Here is a 22,767-nt window from a genome sequence, read left to right as displayed (position 1 = left end):
ATATATATATGTATATAAACCATAATCACTTCAATTTCAAAAGTTCCTTCTTGAGAAGGGATAATTTGGTCAGACATAGATCTCTCCAATTACGTCTTTTTTGTAATTCTTCAAGTGGTACATCAGCTTCCAACTGCTGAGCAATTTTCTTAATAAGTGGTCCTTTCCATTCAATTGCTGGTTTCATTTCATCCTTACAAAGGTTGTAAATTTTTTCACCGTAACGTTCGGTATAATTGATAAAACCTTCAGCGTTCAAATGAGTCGTTTCTAAGGGACCCAAAAAGGCATAACGCCATCCTAAACCGTCTGCCATTACCTTGTCTATATCTTCTACGTTTACGATATCGTCATTTACCAAATTTAAAACTTCATTTAAAAGAGCGTACCTAAGTAGAAAAACGAATATTAAATTTCTTCTTACTAAAGAGGACAGTAAAAAGAACAAAAAAACAAAATATTGAACGTACTGTAAGCGGTTTAAAACAAAACCATTTATTTCTTTATTCAGAACAATAGGGGATTGTCCTATCAGCATCATAATTTCGCGTGTTTTCTTTGTAACCGATGGGTCTGTCCATGGTGCGGGTACAATTTCAACGAGTGGTACATAGTAAGGGGGATTCACAGGATGCGAGACAATAAAATTCTTCCTAAAATATGGGTTTCGCTTTACTTGAATCTTTTAAACTACGCTAAACAGTGTGATACCTGTTTTTAAGATTTTCTGAAAACAGGGAAGGAACAAAGGTCGATGTAGAGCTAGATAAAATTGTATTTGGCCCCACATTTTCGTCGATCTCTTTCCAAACTTTCCTTTTCAATTCTAAATTTTCTGGTACACATTCTTGTACTAGAACTGCATTTTTAACAGTTTCTGCTAATTCAGTAGAACCTTGAAAGAGCGAATTTTATCATTTAATTTTTAAATACTAACACGCTTTTTATGTATTATAAATGAAATTAAATGGAGTTTTGTAAAATAAAAGCAATTCTCTAAAGTAATTCAGAATTATTATTAAATTATATCATTTAGATTTCGTTTTAAACTTTAGACGTTACAGCCAACCTTTGCTTCTTGTAAACATACGTGATAAGAAAAAAATACTTTACTCTTATCGCGTTTATTAATACAAATTGTTTTCAGAAATTATTATAAAAGATTCCATTTTCGTTCCTGAGTTGTTACTTTTATTAGAGTTTCTATATTTTTTGTAGCAGAAATTCTATCTGACTTGATTTACTCATTCAACTTTATATGACTCTAAAATAGTACGATTTTAAATTGAATAATTACACTTTTTTAAAATCAATTTTGAAATTTTGAAATTCATACAATTACAGATAGGATTTGAATGCATATGTGCCAATTTTATCACCATTTACGTCACGTGAAGAATTAATTACGGTCTACATAAAAAACTGTTCATTATAAGATAAGAAATTACATGCTGTTATCTAGCGGGTGAAAGAAGTTTATGTATTTATGTATATAGGTACATACGTGTTTTATATTGATTTGATTTTGAAGTAAAAATGCGTAATAAAATACATAAGCAACTTTTAAAACAATAAAGCGGTAAATTTCTGATCGTGAATTTAATTTTTTTACCTTTTTCCGATAGATACCTTTTATTAATGAAAATTGTTGTGCGGCACTTAGGGTGCCCCTTAGCAGTCCCTCCTTTTGTAACGAATTTAATTGAGTTTCAATGTCAGCCAAGGCGCCTTGAATCTGTTTAGGTTCGATATCAAAAATAGTCACCTGAAATCCAGCTCCAGCAAAAAGCATAGACCACGATCTTCCAATCAGACCACTAAAACAAATAATTTTAATTTTGAATCAATCAAACTATTTCAAATATGTTTCTGATAGCCGAGATATTTGCAAACCATTGCAGAATATTACGAAACAATGAAATGCTATATTTTTATGTATTTCTAAAATATATTAGTGTAGCCTTACTTTCCAATAATACCAATTTTACCTGGACTAGACATTTTAAATGTTGCTATCGTCTTCTTCGAAAATCAAGTACACACTAGGTACTTCGTTCTCAATCAGTATTAAGTACTCTGTTGAAAACGCTAGAATAGCTAGTAACAAGATAACATAAAATCAGTTAAATAATTCTTCGTTTATGTGCTGTTTTGTATTTTGTTGTTGGGTTATTGTTCTATAATAAATGCAGTAAACAGCGAAAGTAAATAAGGTTTTGCAACAAAACCTTGAAGTTATTAAGGAAAATAACGTCAAGCAAATATATATTTCATTACATTAATTTATTTATAGGTCCTTATTTTATCAACAAATTACATTTGATGCACTCTATAAAAGGATCTTGTTTAATTATGCATATAAATAGTACTAAAATACGTTTTTTCTTTACATAAATCTTTGAATATTTACTTTCACTCCTTATTTATTATATTTTTTACTCCATTTTACTTATTTTTTTACATTAGAGGAGAAGTAATAAATTAATTCGCTCACAAATTTGTCGTTTTATCATTATATAAGTAACCATTTCGGAGATACTTTAGCTTTACCTTCTTTAAAATTAGACAAGTTTACTTTTAAAAATAGACGACTATAAAAACGTATAGGTTCATATTTCTCGTTTTTTCAGTTGCTTTCTTTTAATTTTTATCCAACCATATGTATAAATTGCATTCCTGGTTTAATTAGTAACTTGCTCATTAAAAATTATTTTATAGAGTGCTGAGATTTTAAATCAGTATGATATGTCATTTACAAAAGATCATTAATGAAAGCGGTATAAAAAATGGTATAAAATGTGCAAATATTTTGCGTTTATCTTTATTTTTTACTTATTAGGTAAGACGTCCACGATTATTTTTCGTTTTTTTTTAAACAAGTAGAAGTACAATAATATAAAAATTTACCTGTTTCCTATTGAATTCGGTTGCTGTTTTCTAGTTTTTGCGAAGAGTACATCAGATGTTTCAAATACTGCAATTAAATTTACATCGGAAATCTATAATGATAATAAAGTAACGAAGAAAGGGATATCAAATTTTGACCAGACAATATTTAAAAGTGAAAATACTAACAATCTAACTATTTCAAAAGAAAATTTGTTCAAAGAAAACGAGTCTGTAAAAGAAACGCAAAAAGAGAATTGTGGAGATCATATTGTTCGATCAAAAGTCGCTAATTCTCAGCGAACAAATACTACAGATGAACACACAAGTCACAACGAGTTAGGAATCAATGACTGTGAAATAGACAATTTATTCATTAAATCACACAATGATTGCAAATTCGTTAAGAAAATTAAACTAATTATTAATCCTATAGAAAACGCGACGATGAAGCAAATTCGAAAGACCACTTCAGTTGAAAGACTTTTTCTAGAAAAAATTTTAACATATTTTAAAATGGTTATTCCAAATAACGTTTTAAAACCAAACCAAAGTGTACAGTTAATAGTTACTGTGGTACCTGAAAAATATAATACTAGTGGTCTTTTAGAAGATGAAATTATCAAAATATTTCCGAGTTTATACAGTTTAATCGATAACAGAAATATTTCAAAAGATACTTCCAATAAAGTTCATACAACTGCCATTCAAAAATCAAATATTGAAAAAAGTTCATTGGAATTTAATGATTCGACAGAAAAATCAACTAATTTATCAATTACAATCAGACATGTTAAAGATAATAGCGAAGCGGTTCTGCCTGAGAAAATCCTAGAGAAAATAAATGGCATAAATCAAACGGGGAATCAGAATAAAATAAAAGCAAACTTCACTAGTGATCTTAAAACCGGAACTCAACGTCAAAAACCAAATGGGAATTTAAAAACCCCACCATCGACATCAACACAAGCACAGTTTCCTGTTAATTTTACTGAAGAATCCAAAACAAGTCAAATCAGCTATTTCCCGAAAAAGAGAGACATTTTGTCGTATGAAAAAGATAACGAAAAAAAATTAGTCAACGACCTACACAATCAAAATAAGATAAACTCTTTAAATGACATTAAACCTGAAAAAATTAACATGAATGAACCTCGAAGACACCGTGTGTATAAAAGGGTCAAGAAAGGTCTTAGTAGATTATTTTTGTATAAACAAAATGACAGAGACAACCATAAAACAGACTTCTCTTTTCCTAAATTTTCAATGCCATTATTTTTACTATCCTCGTTTAAGTCTGAGGATTTTGCCAATAAGAAATCAATCAATTTGAAGAATAATAAACGATTTAGTACGAATGAAAAATATAATCCTGATCTTATCAGAGCCATTCAGACCAACCTCATAGACTATTTTTTAAACAGTCTTTTATTCGGGTCTCTTCTGACCGCACCAGAAAGATATCAAGAATCTGATACGGACTTCATAGTCGATACACTTATTCGCAATGGCGATAGATTCTTTTTGGATACTGCGGTTTACTTGGAGCCTAAATATCATCGTTTAACAAATAACCACGATAACAAGAAACATAAGCATAAACGACGTTATTTTTCAAAACAACTTTCTACATTAGTTGCAAGTTCAACTAATAAAAATATTGTTGAGCTACTTCATAATAAAGACGTTGACAAACAGGTCAGTGATGATAATGAGAAAAATGAGCCATTAAGAAAAAAACGAAGTTTTACTATTAAAGGGGCTCCCACATTGATTGTGAGTGATAATTCTCTAGAAGTTATTCTGACTGAAAAATCATCAGAAAGGTATCAGCCACCATATAAAGTGTGTCGTATTAAAAGAAACGGACTTCTTAGTTCAACTATAACAAGTGTCGCTTGTAAGTTTGCAAAAAAAAAATAAAAATGTAGAGTACTATATTTTATAGAAACTTTTGTAAAAATGCTTCAAACAGTGACTTTTAAATTAATGATTGTAGGTCTAATGCTATCTCTCGGAATTTTATGCTATTTTCTATATAAACGGAAGTGCCTCAATAAACCGAGAAGATGTGTTTGGTTTGCAATTCCCAATGGATCAGAAATACGAGAAAGAGTGTTTGAAACTAATATAAAAAAAGAAAATCAGAGCAAGACTGATGACGATATTAAAATGCTCTACAAGAACGATAATTTTCAAATTGCATGATTTCATTTTGTTTATTAACAACATATTTACAAGTACAAATGTGCTACTTTATAAATGAAATATAGTATACAATAATTAAATCATGGTTGCTAAAGAGACAAAGTTTCAATAGTTTTTATAAGGTCAATATGCTTGAATTCGTCCGGCCTTTTGGTAAACCTTTCAAGAAGTTCCATTCTGCTCGAATCTTTTCTTGTATAAAACAATTGTAGCTGGTTAGCTAGACACTGGGCTTCTTTAGCATTTAAAACATTTTTATCGAATTCCCCACGCATCAACACTATACCCTTGTTGTCTTTAAACTCATCAAAATGAGTTATAGTTAAACATTCCGGGGCATTCTCTTTGTGTACCTCCAAAATAAATAATAAGATTATATTTTCGCCACTGTGTATATAAATAATAAGCATTATATGGCACCCAAGATATTATGTCATATAATTCGCAGGTTTTTCACAGGAAAACAAATACACATCCTTATACTTGATTATACAAATATGCTACTGAAAATTTCTGACAGCATATTTGTAATTATATATTTGAATAATCATATACAAGAATGTCTTTTATCATTATTTTTAATCTAGCTTCATTCCTTTTATGAAAAATCTCCAAATCCCCTGCAGTATAATTGTATCTACCCCATCATGTGCTAGCAATAAAATCCTATAATAAAATTAGTACCTGGTAATATAACAAAGGAGTGAAATGGACATGGTTTTTATCAAATTGGCACATAATAAACTCATATCCTTGACTGCGAGGTACTGGAAAAAGGAAAGTTGGATACTTTTTACTTTCTTCAATTATAATATCATAATCATAAGCGGGAATTGTGGCAGCAATAACATCTTTTTGAATGTGATACTGCTCCCAAATTTTTTTAATTTCTTCTGTACTCTTATTTTTTACCAAATCTAATTTCATTATTTTATTTAATGATTCTTCATTAGAGTCAGATAATAAGGTAGATGGCAAACTCTTTTTCGGTTCTAATAAGGAAGAATATTGCCTAAAATCATGGGCTGTTAAAAAAAGTTAAATTGCAAAGTGTGTTGCATAAATAGGGTAAAAAGTATAAAATTTGAAAACACAGTGGTCTCTGGTTTTTATATTGTTGATGAAATCTTAATGGTGTAAGTGCAATTCTATGTAAAGTGAAAATTAAGATCAAACTTATTAAAACTAGTGTAAGTTAAGTTAATATTAAATATATTATTGTTTATGTAAATACAAAAATCTATCAATAATGAAGAATAACTTCATTACCATACCTCTCCTCAATGCCACCAAATTTCGGTTTTTGCTTTTCATTTTCTCGTGCTTCAATACGAGACAAAAACTCCTCAGGAGAAGTTTGTTGTAGTTTTGCAATTTTCTGTGCATATTTTTCATAATAAGGATTTCTCTCTAATTCCTCCACTGCATCTTTCATGAATTTTGGGGTAGTCATGATTTGTCTATACTGAATATTCTGGATGCACTTGTACGATTTATTATTAAAAATTTGAAGTGAAATACGAAGAATTTTATCCATAATCGTTTTATAAAGGGTTTTAGTTCATATTTATTCGTTTCGAAAGAACAACAGAAGTGAAACACATTGAATAACTAACTGCATATTTGAGGTTAGGCAAAACAGTTGCATTGATGTAAGACATATGCACAATTACATAAGAATAACAAACTTTTTTATTTGTAAATGTTGGCCAGTTTAACGATTAGAATTAAAAATTAGGTAACTGTTTCTACAAACAGATATTAGGTCAAATAGGAATACTAAATTAAAAAAATATACAAAAATCTGTATTTTCAACAAATGGTAAATAGGTACAATGGTGACTTACACACACTATTTTATCACAATTAAAGAATGTAAAGCAGCTACAAATTTCTTTTAACAGCATTCTCTTTCTTAGCTTCGTAAGTTGAAGAAGGAGGTATTTTAGGAATTTTCTGCAAAAGTTTTTCTTGTACCTGGATTTTTCTAAAATTTAACCAGATAACATAAAAATAAAATATGAAATATCAATGGTGAGGACTTGAAAAATTAATGATAAAAAACAATTAATAAGAAGTTAAAGCCACATCTCCTTTTCTTGTTTGCTCTCTCTTAATGCTAAAAAATGTTAGTACGCATTATAAAAATTACAACTACTTAATGAAGTACAAAGCCCTAATGTTAGAAAAATATTCCATAGTAGGTATAAATCTCGCAAATAAAAATTTTTTATTATGACAATTGATCACTTTCATTAGGGCTTTCAATAGCATCATAACTCATAACATTTCACGTTTAGAGCTAACATTATATTCATTTTTATTTCTAAAATTTTTAGACCTAACTATTTCACTACTCTTACTAATTATTTCATCATTTTTACTAAAATCAGAACTATTATTTTCTAGATGTTCAGGGCGACCCCACCTGCTCAACAGCACTTTTGCATGTTCGAATGTTGCTATCATAATTGCACATGCTGGAGCAACTTTAACTACTCTTGGTGTTATACCTACAAAGAGACCCTTAACACCATGCTGTGAGTAAATTTTTCTTATTATTTCTATTGTTGTTTCCTTTTTTGCTTCTCCTAAAATGTGAAACATAAACAATTTATAAAGAATTTCAATTGAAAGGAAGTGAAAAAACTAATTCTAAGTTTTGCGCTTACCCCCATACAACTGACCTCCTATTGCAATCTGTTGATGTGTTTTTACAACATCAAATGGTAAGGTAATAACGGAGGCGACCTTCAACAAAAGAAATTAGTCAATTATTTTGCAACTGCTGCAGATGCACTGATGATGTATGTATATTTATCTCGTGATTAGAGTGTACGCAACCAACAGTACATCGAAATATAGATATTTAGACCCTCCCACTTTTTTGTAATTGTTTTATGGTGATTTTTAATTTAAGATTTGTGACACAATTCGCTCTTTTAAGTAAATGTTTTAATAGTCATATAGTACTAGATTTTGCAGTTTTTCTACAATTTTAACTGAAAAGCAAATAGTCATACTGTGGAACAGTACTATATAATATATAAATAAATCAAAAGTAAGTACCGCCCCAGCTAATGCTCCAGCCATAAAGCTAAAACTGAAAGAAGGTACACCAGGTCCATAGAACTTCTTCAATGTTTCATATTGTGTCCAATATAAAGCCGAAAATGGCACGTCCCTTAATAGAGTTGGAAGTATTCCTCTCCACAAGCCTGTAATACCGTCTTGCTTAATCAACAATCTTAATGTTTCACCCAATTCTGGAAATAAAAGTTTTAAAAGGCTTTAAAATATTTCGCGTTTCACTTGTATTCTTTACCAAAGTAGCTCAGTTTTCTGGACTGCATTTTTGTCCTTATTAATTCTAAAGGACTTACTGTTGTGGCAGCTAAAACTCTAGCGCTTGCACCTGATATTAAAGGGATCCATATAGGCTGTTTATATGGATCCCCTGGTGTTCTTTTTTCGTTGTAATAATCTTTAAGGAATAATCTAAGTTGTTCATATGTCACAAAATATACTACAGTAGCAGGTACTGCTAAAACCAATGTGGGACTTAAACCTGACCATAAAGATGCAACACCTTCGTTTCTAGCAATTTTTACAAAAGCATCCTAAAAGTAGAATATTATTTAAAAGGAATACTATTTTATTTTTAAAGTAACAAACAATAGTCCCGTTAAAATGTCCTGGTCGGGTAAACCACTCTTTTTCGCCATTAGACAATTGACAACCACAAATGTGGTCCATCAATCCATTGCAATATAAAAAGCATTTTGATGAATTTGTCTGCTGAGCTTGAAGACGAATTTTAACCACGTCTAGTGGTGTAACTGTTACAAAAAAAATGTATTAGTTAATTGATAATTATAGATAAAAGGGAATGATTATGACAAACCGAAAAGAGAGGTTAATAGAGCTCCAGTACAAGAAGCTGCTGCTTGTTGTAAAGGTGTTGTTCTAAACTGTTCGTCATCGATATCCACGTCGTGATTATGCATGATGTTAATTTAAAATAAATGCATTGTATACTTTCCACTAAAAACAACACATATAATAATCATGTCGGTTTGCGAGGTTACAATCAACCAACAATCAACCGATCCATAGACAAAAGCGATCGATTGAAATGACATAGACAAACTATTCATAGATAAAAATTATTAAATCTATTATAGTGGGCAGAAATTAGGAAGCGTTCAAATTTTCTAAAAGATATGATCATACTGGGCCTAAACCTAGAAATGGTTTATACATTTAAATATGAATATACAGAAAAGGAGACTGGCGTGGAAAGACTTGCTCATAATGTAAATGAGCGAAACACGTGCCTGCAGTCCTTTTTAGTTATTTTATTATGAAGTTTATGTATTTATGTATATAGGTACATACGTGTTTTATATTGATTTGATTTTGAAGTAAAAATGCGTAATAAAATACATAAGCAACTTTTAAAACAATAAAGCGGTAAATTTCTGATCGTGAATTTAATTTTTTTACCTTTTTCCGATAGATACCTTTTATTAATGAAAATTGTTGTGCGGCACTTAGGGTGCCCCTTAGCAGTCCCTCCTTTTGTAACGAATTTAATTGAGTTTCAATGTCAGCCAAGGCGCCTTGAATCTGTTTAGGTTCGATATCAAAAATAGTCACCTGAAATCCAGCTCCAGCAAAAAGCATAGACCACGATCTTCCAATCAGACCACTAAAACAAATAATTTTAATTTTGAATCAATCAAACTATTTCAAATATGTTTCTGATAGCCGAGATATTTGCAAACCATTGCAGAATATTACGAAACAATGAAATGCTATATTTTTATGTATTTCTAAAATATATTAGTGTAGCCTTACCTTCCAATAATACCAATTTTACCTGGACTAGACATTTTAAATGTTGCTATCGTCTTCTTCGAAAATCAAGTACACACTAGGTACTTCGTTCTCAATCAGTATTAAGTACTCTGTTGAAAACGCTAGAATAGCTAGTAACAAGATAACATAAAATCAGTTAAATAATTCTTCGTTTATGTGCTGTTTTGTATTTTGTTGTTGGGTTATTGTTCTATAATAAATGCAGTAAACAGCGAAAGTAAATAAGGTTTTGCAACAAAACCTTGAAGTTATTAAGGAAAATAACGTCAAGCAAATATATATTTCATTACATTAATTTATTTATAGGTCCTTATTTTATCAACAAATTACATTTGATGCACTCTATAAAAGGATCTTGTTTAATTATGCANACAACAAGCTAAATAGATCACAGGAAAGGGTTGACTTTGCAGCATATCATTTGAATAAATACAACAACAATTTTCTTTTTATATTATAAACAAAGACAGTCTTGTAATGGCTTTTCATTTTTTGCAAACTTCATCGATACAAAATGCATGCGGCTATTTGTCCATAGCACATTCAATATAAGATAGTATACAGATAAAAATGTGAAGGAAGTTCATATAATGTGCCAACCCTGCTTTTACGATTGCCATGTGATGACGATTATTTTGTCACTTAACTGAATTTATTAAGAGCCATGTTAGTTAAATTTGAAGAAAGTATTTCGACTTGCTCCAAACAGTCAAAACTTCGCCAGCAAAAACATAAAGTACCACCAGAAACAAAAGTATGGTCTAAATAAGTAGGTATCTTTTAAATTCACTTTTTGAAATTTTAAGCTAGACCAGTAAATGAAAAAGATATAAACTTCAGTTATCAAATATAACCCTATTGAACTTATGCTATGCAAAATGCGTCTATTTTTGTTAGATATGTTATCGTTAATATTTAAATGCAGACATAAAATGGAGGAATATTTCAATATGGGAAAAGTCATACAATTAAAAAAAAAAGTGATAGTTATAAAAGTTAATGATAGAATAAAATGGAACATTCACCAAATGGTCCCTTTAACATTTATCATTTGTTTAAGAGTTTATCACTGTAAATTAATTTCAAAATATTATTAAATAAAATGTAAATATGTATATAATTCATTTTGATATTATTTTGAAGTTGATATAAATGCGTAAATATGTATTTGTGATGGTACTTTATTAAACCTGCAACGTAACTGTTTGTAGTTAATTTGTAGTTAATCATTAATTTTTGTTATAAGAAAGACTTTTTATCGAAGATTTATAGTCCTTGCTTGTATTCCGGCTGCGGCCACTTGGCGTACACTGTCAGGTTCCGCATCCAGCATAATAATACACATGAAACATTTCCCGGTTTGTTCGACATAAGGATAGACCGTTATCGGTGTGAACCGTTCAAAGTTCCGTGAAGCAAATGACTGAAGTTGACCATGAATTTCAGGATATTTCCGCTGTAAATTGACTCCTAAAAGTCCCAGTTCGTTGGCCAGTCTGTTGACAATTTCTTCGCGCATTTTTTCGTCAAAAGTTGGAACACACGTGAAAATGTATGTTTCTGGAATGTCTACGTCCCGTCCAGGCAAGGGGACGTTTTTACTTAGGCGCATTTTAGCACATCTTGATACCAACTGCCGCTCCCATTTAACCGAACCAGCTGTAGGAGCTTCGGAAACTACACATACTGATACGTAAAGGACCAGTTTTGAATCTGGATTATAATTTTTGCACATCTTCATTATTTCCGAATACATTTGCGAACCCATTTCGGATGGAAGCAGATCCGCCCTGGCGACATAAGTCAAGTCACCTAGAGCTGGTAATCCTTCCACCAGAAACTTTTCTGCATTTTCGGGACAAGGAAAGAAACATTTTACGGCTCCTGGCCCTTTTGCCAAATATCCTCTTCGAGCTACCAGAGAAATTTGAAGAAGACTGTCCGCATTTTCTTTAACAGACGTAAGTACCTGCCTACAAAGGGAGCCAATTCGGGAAAAAAGACATATCTTCCTGTGTTTCTCCCAGTGAGCTCGTCTACATTGGCGAGAACAGTAGGTATACGAGCAGTTGTGACAATTTTTAAAATCACGTGCTTCCGAACTGGTGACTGGAATGGTTTTACCACATCGGTTGTATCGACACCTAATGAGGGGCGTAGAATCGAAACTAATACGTCGTTGGAAAGTAGAGTGTTGCGGTTTTTGACTGACAGTGTCGCTTCCTTCGCTGTGCCTTCGGTACTGTTCTGCCGCCCTAGATTCCTCCCCCAGACGACCTGGGCTCGTATTAACTGACGCCGTCTCTAAAAACATCTCTCTTAATACATGAAAAATGTTGCGCTGTAACATTAAAACATCCAGATTTAGTGAAGAAAAAAGTGAAAAATGTTTTACTTATACTGTACATACTACAGTAGTTAATAAGGGTAACCAAACTAAAGGTACTTCAGGATCAAAATTCAGTGCTATTTCGAGCCACAAAATATGTGAAGGAAGGAGCAACTAGCTATTTTCTCATCCCTGAGAAATATAGATTGGCATCTCATTTAAGCACAAGGAAAAGTATCTACTTAAGCTACACAAATAAAGTCGTAGTACTTTGTCATTCTTTTTGAAAAGAGGCAGTATCAGTATGACACTCATCAAGAAACCTGATATTGATAAGTGCATTCTAAGCTGAGACGTCTATAATTTGTGGAAATTTCGTGCGGATTTCTACAAAAATAGATAGACGTTATGAAGCGATGGTTTCCTCATTTAATTTTATAATGAGGTTTTGAAAATAACAATTATAGTCGTCCCACTATTTAAAATGGGTAAACAACATAGGGTTTAACAATAAGAAAAGTACGTGGAAATATAATGAAGACGTGATGATGTCTTGCTGAGAACCTGTAAGGAAACTTACATACGTCTCCTACCTGCGAGACTGGGACTTGGAGCTCGCGTAGACGGTGGCAAACCCAATAAAGAATCGAGAACGTCTTCTAGTGTCGTAGAATTTGGCGAAGGTCTTTGTTCCCTCGAGTACGAGTAGTGAACAGCAGTTACTTCTAGTATTGGGACAAATTAAGCGTTAGTAAGGATTAATAAAGTTAACAGAGTATATTAGCAGGTAACATTCACAGAAACAATTAAAAAAAGGAATGAGTGGTGTTAGCATTAGTAGTAGTAGTAGTAGTTGATTAACAGCTGAAATAAGGAAGTTGAATTTTGTAACAGTCTGTTGCAATTAGAAATGATACCATAAGTTACGCCACTGGTAAAATTTCAATAAATTAACTCTTCCACCAACATAACTCACTTGTTGTTCGGGTTGCCTAGTCAAAATTATAAACTTTAATAAAGTACCAAATAGAACTTTAGTTTTTTAAAATTAAACAGTACCTTTCTTCCACCAAGATAACTTACTGGCTATTTAGGTTGCTTAAAAAAATTATAAACTTTTGAAATTACAAAATATAACTTTCTAATTTAATAATAAACGTAAAGCCTGCGTTTATTTATCCAATTAATTTTGTTTAATCATTTTACACCCAGCGTGGTGAATAGTTAGAAAACTTAATATGTAGGCTTTGGTAGTAGGTAAAAATAGATGAATAGATAAATTCCACATAGCGCAACATAGAAATAACTAACTGGTTTTATCCAGTTTTGCTAAATATAAATTTTACGGGCCAGAGAAGGTAAAAATAGCTGCAAAAAGTTATTTAATATTAAATGATGCAATTTGTTTTCGAAATAATGACTTTCTCCATTATGATTGCATATAAATGCTTATACACATAACAAACTACAATATTATTCCACTCTAAATTTGTAATTTACTTTTGATAGTATTGGTTTAAAAATAGGCGTTTCGGTTATTACCTTTGTATAAAAGTTTTACTAACTTGAGTTAATTTTTTTTACACGAATTCACTTGTGTTTTGGAAGTCCTTAAAGAACTTGAAGGATGAATGAAATAATCGAATGTAACTGAAAAAGTATGAAAGAAAAATAAATGCACAATATATACACATAAAAAGTAAATAAATAAAAACAAAATAAATAAAAATTAAACAATTTATTGTCTAAATGATATAGGGAAAGTACATGCAAGACGTACGAATGGTGCATACATACAAGTAATTAAATCTAAAAAATAAAATAAAATAAAAATAGCATTTACCAGTCAACCTATATAAAAAAAAAATAAATGCAGCAACTAGCACTATAACAAATCAAGAAGAAACACATTAAAACTGGATAAAGAAGCAATTAGACAAAATATCTATATAATATCGTTGATATTTATAACTTAAAAGTCCATAAGTACAATAAGTAATTGGACACTAACGGAGGACTTATCGTAAAAATACAACAGTTCTGCTTACAGTCGACGGTTTTCTCTTTTTAAATTCATTTCGGCTTTGAAAATATCAGAACCTTCACAATTTACGATGTAGTAAACCATGCGGTGACATTTGATGCAAGCCATTTTGTACTTATTTAAAAAACTTCAGTCTGTGCAAACGAGCTATAGTTACAAGAGCTTTCTTTATACACAAATAGCACCACGTTAGAGAGCGTACACTTTAACGGTCAGAGGTCTTCAATTAAAATAGTTAATTAACAATAAAAACAATTATCTACCTAATTTAAGTAGCATCCAGTTAGATATCTGTAGTACGATATGTTTTTCAAATTCTTGGTACTTAACTGACTTTCAGTATATTCTATTGTACATTATAATATCTATTATCACAATAAAATAATTAAATTTGACAAGCAATATCAAAAACATTTTATAGCATTCACTTATCTCTAACAACTGCTACTGAATCTTAAAAATTTAGCACGCAATAACAGCACATAAAAGTTATAAAATTTCTTAATCATGTATTGTAGTAGAACATTGGAAATCTATTATTGAATGGGAGCACACATTATTCAACTAAAATCTTTTAATAAAATAAATCCGTAGCACAATTTAAGCAAAAGCTTTTAAAAATAGACTCCTGACCGTCAGTGCAGCAAATAAATACTGCATTAAACTAATTAAAACTTACATAATGTACAAAATGCTGCTCATTGCTAGGCATGGACAGACTCACCATTGTGTGTACTGTGCAAATCAAGCCGTAGACTAGAAGAAGCCCCAGAGGTTGACGCGTGACTTTCCGTCAGAGTAACGGGTGTCTGAGGAGAGTCAAGGGGACGCGTTCCCACAAACGAACTCTCTAACCAGCATAGCTTTTGACTGCCTCTCGGACTGGCAGAAACGCTCTTTGAACTGCCTTCAGTACCCTCGTCAGGTCTAAGACCACTTACATAATGAACAATGGCCGAAGTGACTTCTTTTATGGAAGTTTGGATTTCTGGACTTCCTTGCTGTTGAACTTCGTTATGTTGATTCGAATGGGACAATAATGAACTTGCTAGGCGCTCCGCAGGCGTCCTGGGCCTTGACAAGCGTTCCTGCGACCTCCAGCCCATATACGGTTGTCTGTAACTAAAGCTGCTTCGTATTGAACAAGGAGAAATGGATCCATTGGGTTGTCTCGCATTAAAGCTACTTCTAGTGGAGGCACATGGAGATGATGCGGTCGAATTAATTTTAGATGTCGACCATCGGACAAAAGGTTGGTTTTGTGGCGTGGGACTGATGATTACAGGACTTTGGACGTTGGAACCTATACTGGTTAGGGAGGGAGTTCTGCTCGCGGTACCCGTCCATCGTTCTCGGGCGTTATTGCTGTTCTTGCGAAGCAAAAAACCTTCTTGGGGCACTTCGGATTGTTTGTACCATTCTGGGATGGTTAATTTTTGAAGGGAACGTTGAATACGAAGCTGGTGTTCGGACATTACACGTTCACCTTTTTGAAGTTCGTTTTCAGGGGGCTGAAAAAGAGGAAATTGTTACATGTTGTATAACCAAATTAACATCGATTGCTTTTTTATTTTTATTAGTTTTAAAAGGTCTTATTAATGTAGTAATTTCAGCCAGCACCAAAATAATTTAGAATAATTGAGTTGCACGAGGAATTCATTGGGTAAATTTTACAAATACTTGGTCGATTTTTGAAAACGTTACGCTAAATTTAATGTTAAATTACATATTAGAGTTAAATATAATGCTAAAAGTAGAATTTTAGAGAAAAGCCGTGAAAAATGTACTTTTTATTTTTACTTTATCATAAAAAAAAACTGCAACATTTGGCAACATCCAAAGTTATGTTGCAATTGTGCAATAGTTTAAAAGAAGGAAAAGAAGAAACAACTTTTAAGATGAGAAGTTCAAAGCAAGTGCAAGTGCTTCATTTGTGAGAAAAGATAGATTTTCTACAAGAAGGTAATATAATAGTAAATTTAGTATGCATATTTATAATATGTGACGCAAGTGTGTTACAACGATTCATAAATTTAATGCAATTGAATCAGTTAGTCACGAAACTAGCCATGTTTTCTAAAAAATTCGTTTTTCGGCCATTGTGATTACTGTTCTAATACATTCAAACTGTAAACAATAAATTGTTCTTCGTTTACTATTTTTCTCAACTTGAAAAGAAGGACAATTATATAGGTGTTTAGCTTTATATGTATTATTATTTAATTAATTTTAAGTGAAGCGAGATATGCAGGTTAACTGTTAATAGGCAGTGTCGCCACAAAAATAGTTTGTTATAAAAAATGTAAATAATGAGGTACCTTCCACAAACTGCTTAACTTAACCCATTCGTGTCGGTAAAAATTTTCATAATAAAACCCTGGCATTTCCCAATCATTCATATTCGATAAATATTTAAAACTGCTTATATTTTAAAACCGTGACTATACATTTAACTTTAACTTGCTCAATACCTATACACTTTATAGGCTGTACAGCTCTTACAAAAGGGAGCGATACCACTAACCAGACCCAAAAAGGTACACTTAATTCTACTTTAATTGCCCTTTTGTATTTTGCGGAAATTGGATAATTCAATTTACGTTACCTCGTTAATTTTAATTACGTGTACAATCAGTTCCAATTAAAAGATGATAGCTTTTATTGCAATTTAGAGAGGTCTTCTAAATTGATTCGAACTTGTTATTGTTAATCTAATTAAAAGAGGTAGGTCGAATTACTTATAAAAAAAGCTAAGAAACATTTTTATTGTTTTTGAAGTCATTTAGATATCTTGCCAGTAAAATTTTATTACGTTATCCATCATATTTTATTTTATCCTAGTTCTGATAGGTAGGCAGATATCTAACATGTTATATACAAATTTTTTGCTATAGGTACCTATCTATTTAATATAAATTATATTTCATCTTTATAATTTTATGCCTTTACAATTATGTGTAGGATACCTACATTTATTCCGCTGTTTATATTTTAGAATATTTCTCAGTGTTTTAACCACACTAGTTTTAAAAACTATTGGAAACTTACCTCATCATGTTCTTGAAGTTGTAAATACTTAATTAAGTAACAATTTTTCAGGAAAATGCTCGTTTGAAACAAAAAACTAAATTGAAAAACGCTTTTTAAATATGTGCCTAAATGACAGTAATTTCTTTTGTTGACGACAAAAGATACTCACTATTTCTGATTATAGGATTAATCTGTTTTCACTATTCTGGAATGTCATGAAAAGATAAGAAAAATTATCTTTCGTATCATTCAAAATTAATAGGTGTAAATAACTGGGAGGCGAGATAGGCAACTGTTTCTGCTTAGTTGAGTTTAACTGATTTGTTGTTGCATAAACGATGGGGCATTTCTTTTTATCATTTTATAATGTAATGTGATTGTTGTAATAGATAATTAGGATTTGGGAGTCACATTTATTGCTTTGAACGTTATTTTCCATAGCTAAGCACCGTTAATTAATGTGAAAATGTAATAACGTGTAATTATCCTCTCTGGGTGTAGATATGTCTTTTGATTTCTTTTTTTGTAATTAAGATTGTGTAGGTATTTAAAAGAAAATTGTTAATCGTAATTGAAACTTCATAATCAATTATTTAAAAAAAAATAAAATAAGTTTTTAATTTTTAAAAAAAATCTTAATACATTGTTTTGCCAAACATTTCTTCTTCAAGTGTTCATCTTGAAGATATATCTATATGTATCTTATGATTCTCTTGAAAAAACTAATGTTTGGCGTAAAAATTGTAGTAGTGAACTATCTATTAAGGCTTTTTTTGAAACTTTTTTATTTGTATTTAAAAGAAAATTAAATTAAATACATAATCTGCGATTAATATAAGTCAGCTGGCAAATAGAAAATTGTTTGTTGCTATTTCATGCTTATGTTTCTATATTGTTACAGGGGTGTTACTTGTAAAGTGAACTGTTGTCTTTAACGTCTTCTTAGTAACTGATATAAAAGGAAGCGATCTGACATATTTGTACATGTAAGTCTTTTTTCATATGAATTTCAATTCGTTTTAAATCCCAATTAATTTGCGACCTTAATTACCGATGCGTAATTAGCTGGGATTGATTATTATGCAATTCTAATTAAGAGTCGTTAAATTGCCATTACGTTGTCATTTATACACCTAACAGATAATAGTGGTGTATAACTAGGAACTATATATTTCTAGTGCCAAACAGGTGCATGTATTAATTTGTATATATAATTACAATAATGACTTAATTACGATACCTAGTATTAAATCAAAATGGTCGGGTGTCCAATGAATTTGCTGAAGTTTGTGCATAGCTGTGGCCATAATAAGTCATAATGTCTTTATTAACTTTATGGAAGGTAACGTGCTTTGTATTGCAAGAGATACACGAAATGCATAAAATCATTTGCATGAATTTTATGTCCTGAAAATATTTAGATAAAATAAATTCTTCAGATTACCTATTTCCGGACAAACTTTACGTAATAATTAATTAAATAATTTTTTATTTTTCTGGTTAAAATTATTTCACATTTTCATCGTCACCATGGTCATCTCTATATAATTTGTTAATTGTACCTAATCTATTATGAGTCTTCTTCTGCTCCTGTTTATTCCTGTTTCTGTTTCTATTATATCTCTAACCAAGCCTTCATGACTCAGGCGTCCTACCATGTCCTTTTTGTGATTATTTTGAATAGCGCCCTTTGCTTTCCTACTCCGTCTAATATCTCCACATTTCTGACCTATTCTATCCACACACATCTGAAACAACTTTTGTTGTTTTTCACCGGAACCATCGTCTACCCTTCGTACATAACAGTGCTTCAAACATAAACTTTTAACTCTTCGTGAGTACAGAAATAATTTATCTAACTTTCCATAAGATCAAAAATCGTAATTTTTCGAAAGGCAGCTAATGATGAAAATATCGATGTGTCGATTCACCGGTACAATAGCGGTGAATGTCTTCTCGTCACCGGTACAGTCCGGTGAATAGCTTCTTAATCGCTGGTACGGTACCGGTGACGAGAAGACATTCACCGCTACCGTTCCGATGACAAAAAGCTATTCACCGGTATTGTACCGGCGACAAAAAGCTATTCACCGGTATTGTACCGGCGACAAAAAGATATTCACCGCTACTGTACCAGTGACAAGAAGCTATTCATAGGTCCTATACCGGTGACAAAATCTATTTGCCGGTATTCTGCTAGATAGAATGTTTTATTGATGTTGTAAGTTGCATTGGATTAAATTCATGCTTCTTTTATGTTAAGTAATTAAGATTTATAATAATTAAGTTTTTAAATTTCGTATATTTCGACGTATAATTACTCTCGCGCTATAAATACCCCCATTCTAGTTTTTGGGTAAAAATTTGGTATTCAAGTAAATCCGTCGTATAAACACTCTCTCAATTTTCGGGCTGACGAATGGAATTTTTGAATTTTGCATAAGAAGCCCTGTTCATTAAGGTTAAATACTGTGGAAATTTTAAGTTCGAAAATTGTTCAGTTTTATAGTCTCATCAACTATGTAAGATGATGTTCTATTTATGACTTAAAGCACTAATCAATAATGTTTCAAACATCGTTTGGGTACCGGTGAATAGCTCCTAAGTCACCGGTACGGAAGGGTGATATAATTTATAAAACATTTCAAAGGAATTTTGAAGCTGACTCTTTTCAAGCGTCATCATCAGTGGTTTGTCTTTTTTTATTGCGGATGTAAAACTGGATTTTTTTGGTTTTTGTTGGATATGAAATAATTAGTGGTATTTTCTTGTTTAAATGTTTATTGATTTCTAATAAATATTACGATTTTTAACGAAAACATTTCGTAATGACGTAACAATAATTGGAGAGCTGCCATTCAAAAGAAATATTGAAAGTATGCTTAATTTAAATTTATATGGTCGTAAATAGAATTAGCGTAAAACGAGAAATAAGTCGGCTATTGATTCCTCATTTTCACTACACTTAAGTTGATATTCTGAACATTTACTTCAGACCTTATTTCCAGAATATTTTATTATTCTCACACCGAATTTAATATGGTTTGGGTGTGTACATTCTGATAATTTTATTTTATTTGAAAGTTCCTTAGTCGATAAGGAACTTCGGTAAAATACCTATTATAACAGATGCAATGCTATAGCGTTTATTTGTGTTGGTTCATTTATTTGAATAGATACTTATACATACGTATGTCTTTAAGGCGCGCGTGGTGGTGTATTTTTTTCGTTCAGGTGTAAAAGTATTTAAATGGGAGGATTTAGTAGGACGTTGGCCTCATAGAAGAAAACGCGGCAGTATTATAATTATGTATTATAACCCGTGGCAATATTTGTAATGTATTCCAAGATAGATATAGATATTATATTGTACACACGTATAGTGGTATATACTATAAGTGCATACTTAGGTAGGTCTGCTTCCCACAGGTTCAAACTGTGTGGGCGAACCGAGGAGAAAGAGAAGAAACTCCTGTCGTTATAGCTTATTATTCGCATTAAATTGCACACAAATGCCTACACGAAAATCTAAAAGGTGTTTCAAAATCACATACAATCAGTGTATTATTATTATTTATATTTAATTATTCCATGTTAATGGTAAAAATATACATATTCCTTTGTAAAGGTACGTTCAAGTATGGCCGCTTGATTTCTTGGTATCAGAATATTAGCTTTTACAAATCTATTAGAGAATCTTGTTTTTATTGTTGTGTTACCGATCAGACTTTATTGAAATTATGTATACATCTATTTCTTTTGCGTCGGGAGTTAAAATTAAGCAAGAGACGGAAGTTGCGCGCGCACACTTAACGAAATTCGACGATACGAAGTTAGCAGCAAAGCTGCAAGTTAACGAGTATGGAATCAGAACTGAATGCTTCTGGTCTGTTTATAATATTGGGGCTAGTTCGCATCCCCCCATATTACTAAATGTACTTAACACCACCATAAGGAACACCGACGATCATACGTTATCGTAAAATTCGAAATTATACGCGACACCAACACCAGCTACTAAATATACTGCACGCCAGCACAACATGGATTAGTAGTATTATGAATGCTGGGTTGCTCTGCTCTACACGTAGACTTGGGGTCCATTCTTTGCCGATTCTTTACCTTTTTATTTCTTAATTTATGTTTGTCAGCGCTGTTCTGGCATGCAATTTTTTGTTTGACAACGTTAATGCGCAAATGCTTATCGCGCAGTGGACCGTTGGTTTTTTTTTGTTATTTATTAATGATGATACTTTTTGGACTCATTCGCTTTAGATTAAATTATTACTCCTACCGTTAGTCTTCTTATTTTTAACTTGGAATCTTGGCAGACAGGTAATCTTTTTCGGTTAAATATTTCGTCTTATTTTAATTTCTTAAGATTCTCTTTATTTAAGTTAATTAATTAGAGATATTGCAGGTACCTTAGTTATATGCATATGCAGAGTTCCAGATGCATTAAGTCTCAATTACTGCATTATTTGCATACACGTGCTGTTATCTTATTATTATTTTTAATCGTAAGCAAAACGTTGTGTGGAGTTCGTTGTAATATTCAATTTAATTGGATAATAATTAGTGCACGTATATGTTTGTATGTGTTTGGTAGAGTTTACAAAGGGCCCCATGTGTGTGCAGACATCTGTAATTGTAGATGGTAATGCATACATGACGGATACACTTGGTTTCAAAATAGAAACGAGCGCGGTTTACAAAAATGTGCAGTTTTATTATGCATTTTATGTACCATAATATACCACTGCCTACGTGCGTTGTATATGTACAGCATGTCTGGAAATATAAATAAAGGCGACCGTAAAGCGGAAAACGGTTCGATTTAAGCGGGCGGCATTTAAATCAAGAAAACGGTAAAAATGGTCCCTAATACGGGCCTAATTGTCGAGAACACTTCAATTGCTGTCTACTGTAGAGAAGCAATGGGTCTAAAAACAAGTCATACACGAAAAAAATTAACGCCAATAAAATCAGAATGACGTTTTATAAAATTCGCTTGTAACAAAACAAATCTTGATATTAGGATTTATGGGATCTAATTTGTTCTGGTACTGGAAAATACCACAAATGGCGCGGTAAACGCCATTTGTAGTACGATAAACAGGTAAAAGTTGGTTTGTGTTCTGTCGGAGCTACCTGCAATGCGCTGATGAGATCTAAAAAGATCGAAATCGCGATCCGCGTCTGGCAGTTTCGACAGAAAACAGACCACTTCGAATTATTTTATTCGATTATGGTAACGAGCCTATCACGTTGAGGTTAGCTACGCCGGGATTCGTTTCAGCAAGTATATATCCATATATTTAAATGGACCTTGTTGGAGCATACGTAATCCTAAAATGTAGCATCGTACTACAGATGGCGTTTACCGCGC

At 31.8% G+C, this 22,767-nt stretch overlaps 6 protein-coding genes and 1 long non-coding RNA gene across 12 annotated transcripts in view; 2 read left to right on the top strand and 5 right to left on the bottom strand.

Moving 5' to 3' along the window:
• Positions 1 to 10,160, bottom strand: part of LOC108736178 (lambda-crystallin-like) — an 11,994-nt gene extending 1,834 nt beyond the window's left edge. For 2 of the 3 annotated variants that reach the window (XM_025981404.1, XM_025981405.1), the window contains exons 1-4: positions 1,630 to 1,848; positions 712 to 895; positions 471 to 653; positions 1 to 389 (exon numbers count right to left, since the gene is read on the bottom strand). The exon at positions 1 to 389 ends at the window's left edge or, in 1 of these variants, runs on beyond it. In XM_025981404.1, coding sequence (XP_025837189.1) covers positions 26 to 389; positions 471 to 653; positions 712 to 895; positions 1,630 to 1,792 — 894 coding nt within the window. In that variant the 5' untranslated portion in view covers positions 1,793 to 1,848 and the 3' untranslated portion in view covers positions 1 to 25. Of the gene's footprint in view, positions 390 to 470; positions 654 to 711; positions 896 to 1,629; positions 1,849 to 9,617; positions 9,806 to 9,954 lie in introns of those variants that run through there. The other variant, XM_025981406.1, reaches the window with a different exon arrangement.
• On the top strand, positions 2,560 to 5,188 carry LOC108736172. The gene is made up of 3 exons (XM_018468498.2): positions 2,560 to 2,839; positions 2,942 to 4,786; positions 4,886 to 5,188. The coding sequence occupies exons 1-3, from the start codon at positions 2,797 to 2,799 to the stop codon at positions 5,092 to 5,094; spliced, it is 2,097 nt and encodes a 698-aa protein (XP_018324000.1). The 5' UTR covers positions 2,560 to 2,796; the 3' UTR covers positions 5,095 to 5,188.
• LOC108736180 (ATP synthase mitochondrial F1 complex assembly factor 1) lies at positions 5,087 to 6,730 on the bottom strand. 2 transcript variants are annotated; one of them, XM_018468508.2, is made up of 3 exons: positions 6,369 to 6,730; positions 5,779 to 6,106; positions 5,087 to 5,450 (listed from the first exon to the last, which is right to left on the bottom strand). In XM_018468508.2, exons 1-3 carry the CDS (start codon positions 6,629 to 6,631, stop codon positions 5,184 to 5,186), a joined length of 858 nt encoding a protein of 285 aa, XP_018324010.1. In that variant the 5' UTR covers positions 6,632 to 6,730; the 3' UTR covers positions 5,087 to 5,183. The 2 variants fall into 2 exon arrangements, with proteins under 2 accessions (XP_018324010.1, XP_018324011.1); XM_018468509.2 differs by having other exon boundaries at positions 5,087 to 5,447; positions 6,369 to 6,726.
• LOC108736177 (solute carrier family 25 member 40) lies at positions 6,884 to 9,218 on the bottom strand. Of its 2 annotated transcripts, XM_018468504.2 has the most exons (7): positions 8,999 to 9,218; positions 8,770 to 8,933; positions 8,420 to 8,714; positions 8,164 to 8,360; positions 7,767 to 7,845; positions 7,523 to 7,685; positions 6,884 to 7,081 (listed from the first exon to the last, which is right to left on the bottom strand). In XM_018468504.2, exons 1-7 carry the CDS (start codon positions 9,099 to 9,101, stop codon positions 6,979 to 6,981), a joined length of 1,104 nt encoding a protein of 367 aa, XP_018324006.1. In that variant the 5' UTR covers positions 9,102 to 9,218; the 3' UTR covers positions 6,884 to 6,978. The 2 variants fall into 2 exon arrangements, with proteins under 2 accessions (XP_018324006.1, XP_018324005.1); XM_018468503.2 differs by lacking the exon at positions 6,884 to 7,081 and having other exon boundaries at positions 7,296 to 7,685.
• A 1,036-nt stretch (positions 10,161 to 11,196) lies between the features above and the next one.
• On the bottom strand, positions 11,197 to 13,033 carry LOC108736168 (apical junction component 1 homolog; the record flags this gene model as incomplete). The annotated part of the gene is made up of 2 exons (XM_018468491.1): positions 11,197 to 12,279; positions 12,898 to 13,033. Coding segments are annotated over 2 exons (1,185 nt in total), but the record flags the coding sequence as incomplete, so codon positions are not given.
• A 994-nt stretch (positions 13,034 to 14,027) lies between these two features.
• The window catches only part of LOC108736170, a 103,560-nt gene continuing 94,820 nt past the window's right edge, over positions 14,028 to 22,767 (bottom strand). The window contains exon 4 of one of the 2 annotated variants that reach the window (XM_018468493.1): positions 14,028 to 15,859. In XM_018468493.1, the coding sequence (XP_018323995.1) occupies positions 15,053 to 15,859 (807 nt within the window). In that variant the 3' untranslated portion in view covers positions 14,028 to 15,052. The remainder of the gene's footprint in view (positions 15,860 to 22,767) is intronic. The other variant, XM_018468495.1, reaches the window with a different exon arrangement.
• LOC108736183 overlaps positions 15,866 to 22,767 on the top strand; it is an 84,329-nt gene continuing 77,427 nt past the window's right edge. Inside the window, exons 1-2 of the long non-coding RNA XR_001937692.1 lie at positions 15,866 to 16,310; positions 18,280 to 18,364. This is a non-coding gene — a long non-coding RNA (uncharacterized LOC108736183). The remainder of the gene's footprint in view (positions 16,311 to 18,279; positions 18,365 to 22,767) is intronic.

The sequence above is a fragment of the Agrilus planipennis genome, unplaced genomic scaffold (assembly GCF_000699045.2).
Source record: "Agrilus planipennis isolate EAB-ADULT unplaced genomic scaffold, Apla_2.0 scaffold100, whole genome shotgun sequence".
In the NCBI taxonomy this organism is placed as follows: domain Eukaryota; kingdom Metazoa; phylum Arthropoda; class Insecta; order Coleoptera; family Buprestidae; genus Agrilus; species Agrilus planipennis.
The sequence above is the reverse complement of the archived record's forward strand: the minus strand, read 5'-3'. Positions and strand labels throughout refer to the sequence as shown.

Coding starts and splice junctions, on each gene's coding strand:
- LOC108736172 (XM_018468498.2), top strand. CDS start 2,797: ATGTGCAAATATTTTGCGTTTATCTTTATTTTTTACTTATTAG. Junction 2,840..2,941: donor CTTTATTTTTTACTTATTAG/GTAAGACGTCCA, acceptor GCTGTTTTCTAG/TTTTTGCGAAGAGTACATCA. Junction 4,787..4,885: donor AACTATAACAAGTGTCGCTT/GTAAGTTTGCAA, acceptor TAATGATTGTAG/GTCTAATGCTATCTCTCGGA.
- LOC108736180 (XM_018468508.2), bottom strand. CDS start 6,631: ATGGATAAAATTCTTCGTATTTCACTTCAAATTTTTAATAATAAATCG. Junction 6,107..6,368: donor TTTGGTGGCATTGAGGAGAG/GTATGGTAATGA, acceptor CCATGATTTTAG/GCAATATTCTTCCTTATTAG. Junction 5,451..5,778: donor CTCCTTTGTTATATTACCAG/GTACTAATTTTA, acceptor TTATTTATTTTG/GAGGTACACAAAGAGAATGC.
- LOC108736177 (XM_018468503.2), bottom strand. CDS start 9,101: ATGCATAATCACGACGTGGATATCGATGACGAACAGTTTAGAACAACA. Junction 8,934..8,998: donor TCTATTAACCTCTCTTTTCG/GTTTGTCATAAT, acceptor TTTTTGTAACAG/TTACACCACTAGACGTGGTT. Junction 8,361..8,419: donor CAGAAAACTGAGCTACTTTG/GTAAAGAATACA, acceptor TTTTATTTCCAG/AATTGGGTGAAACATTAAGA.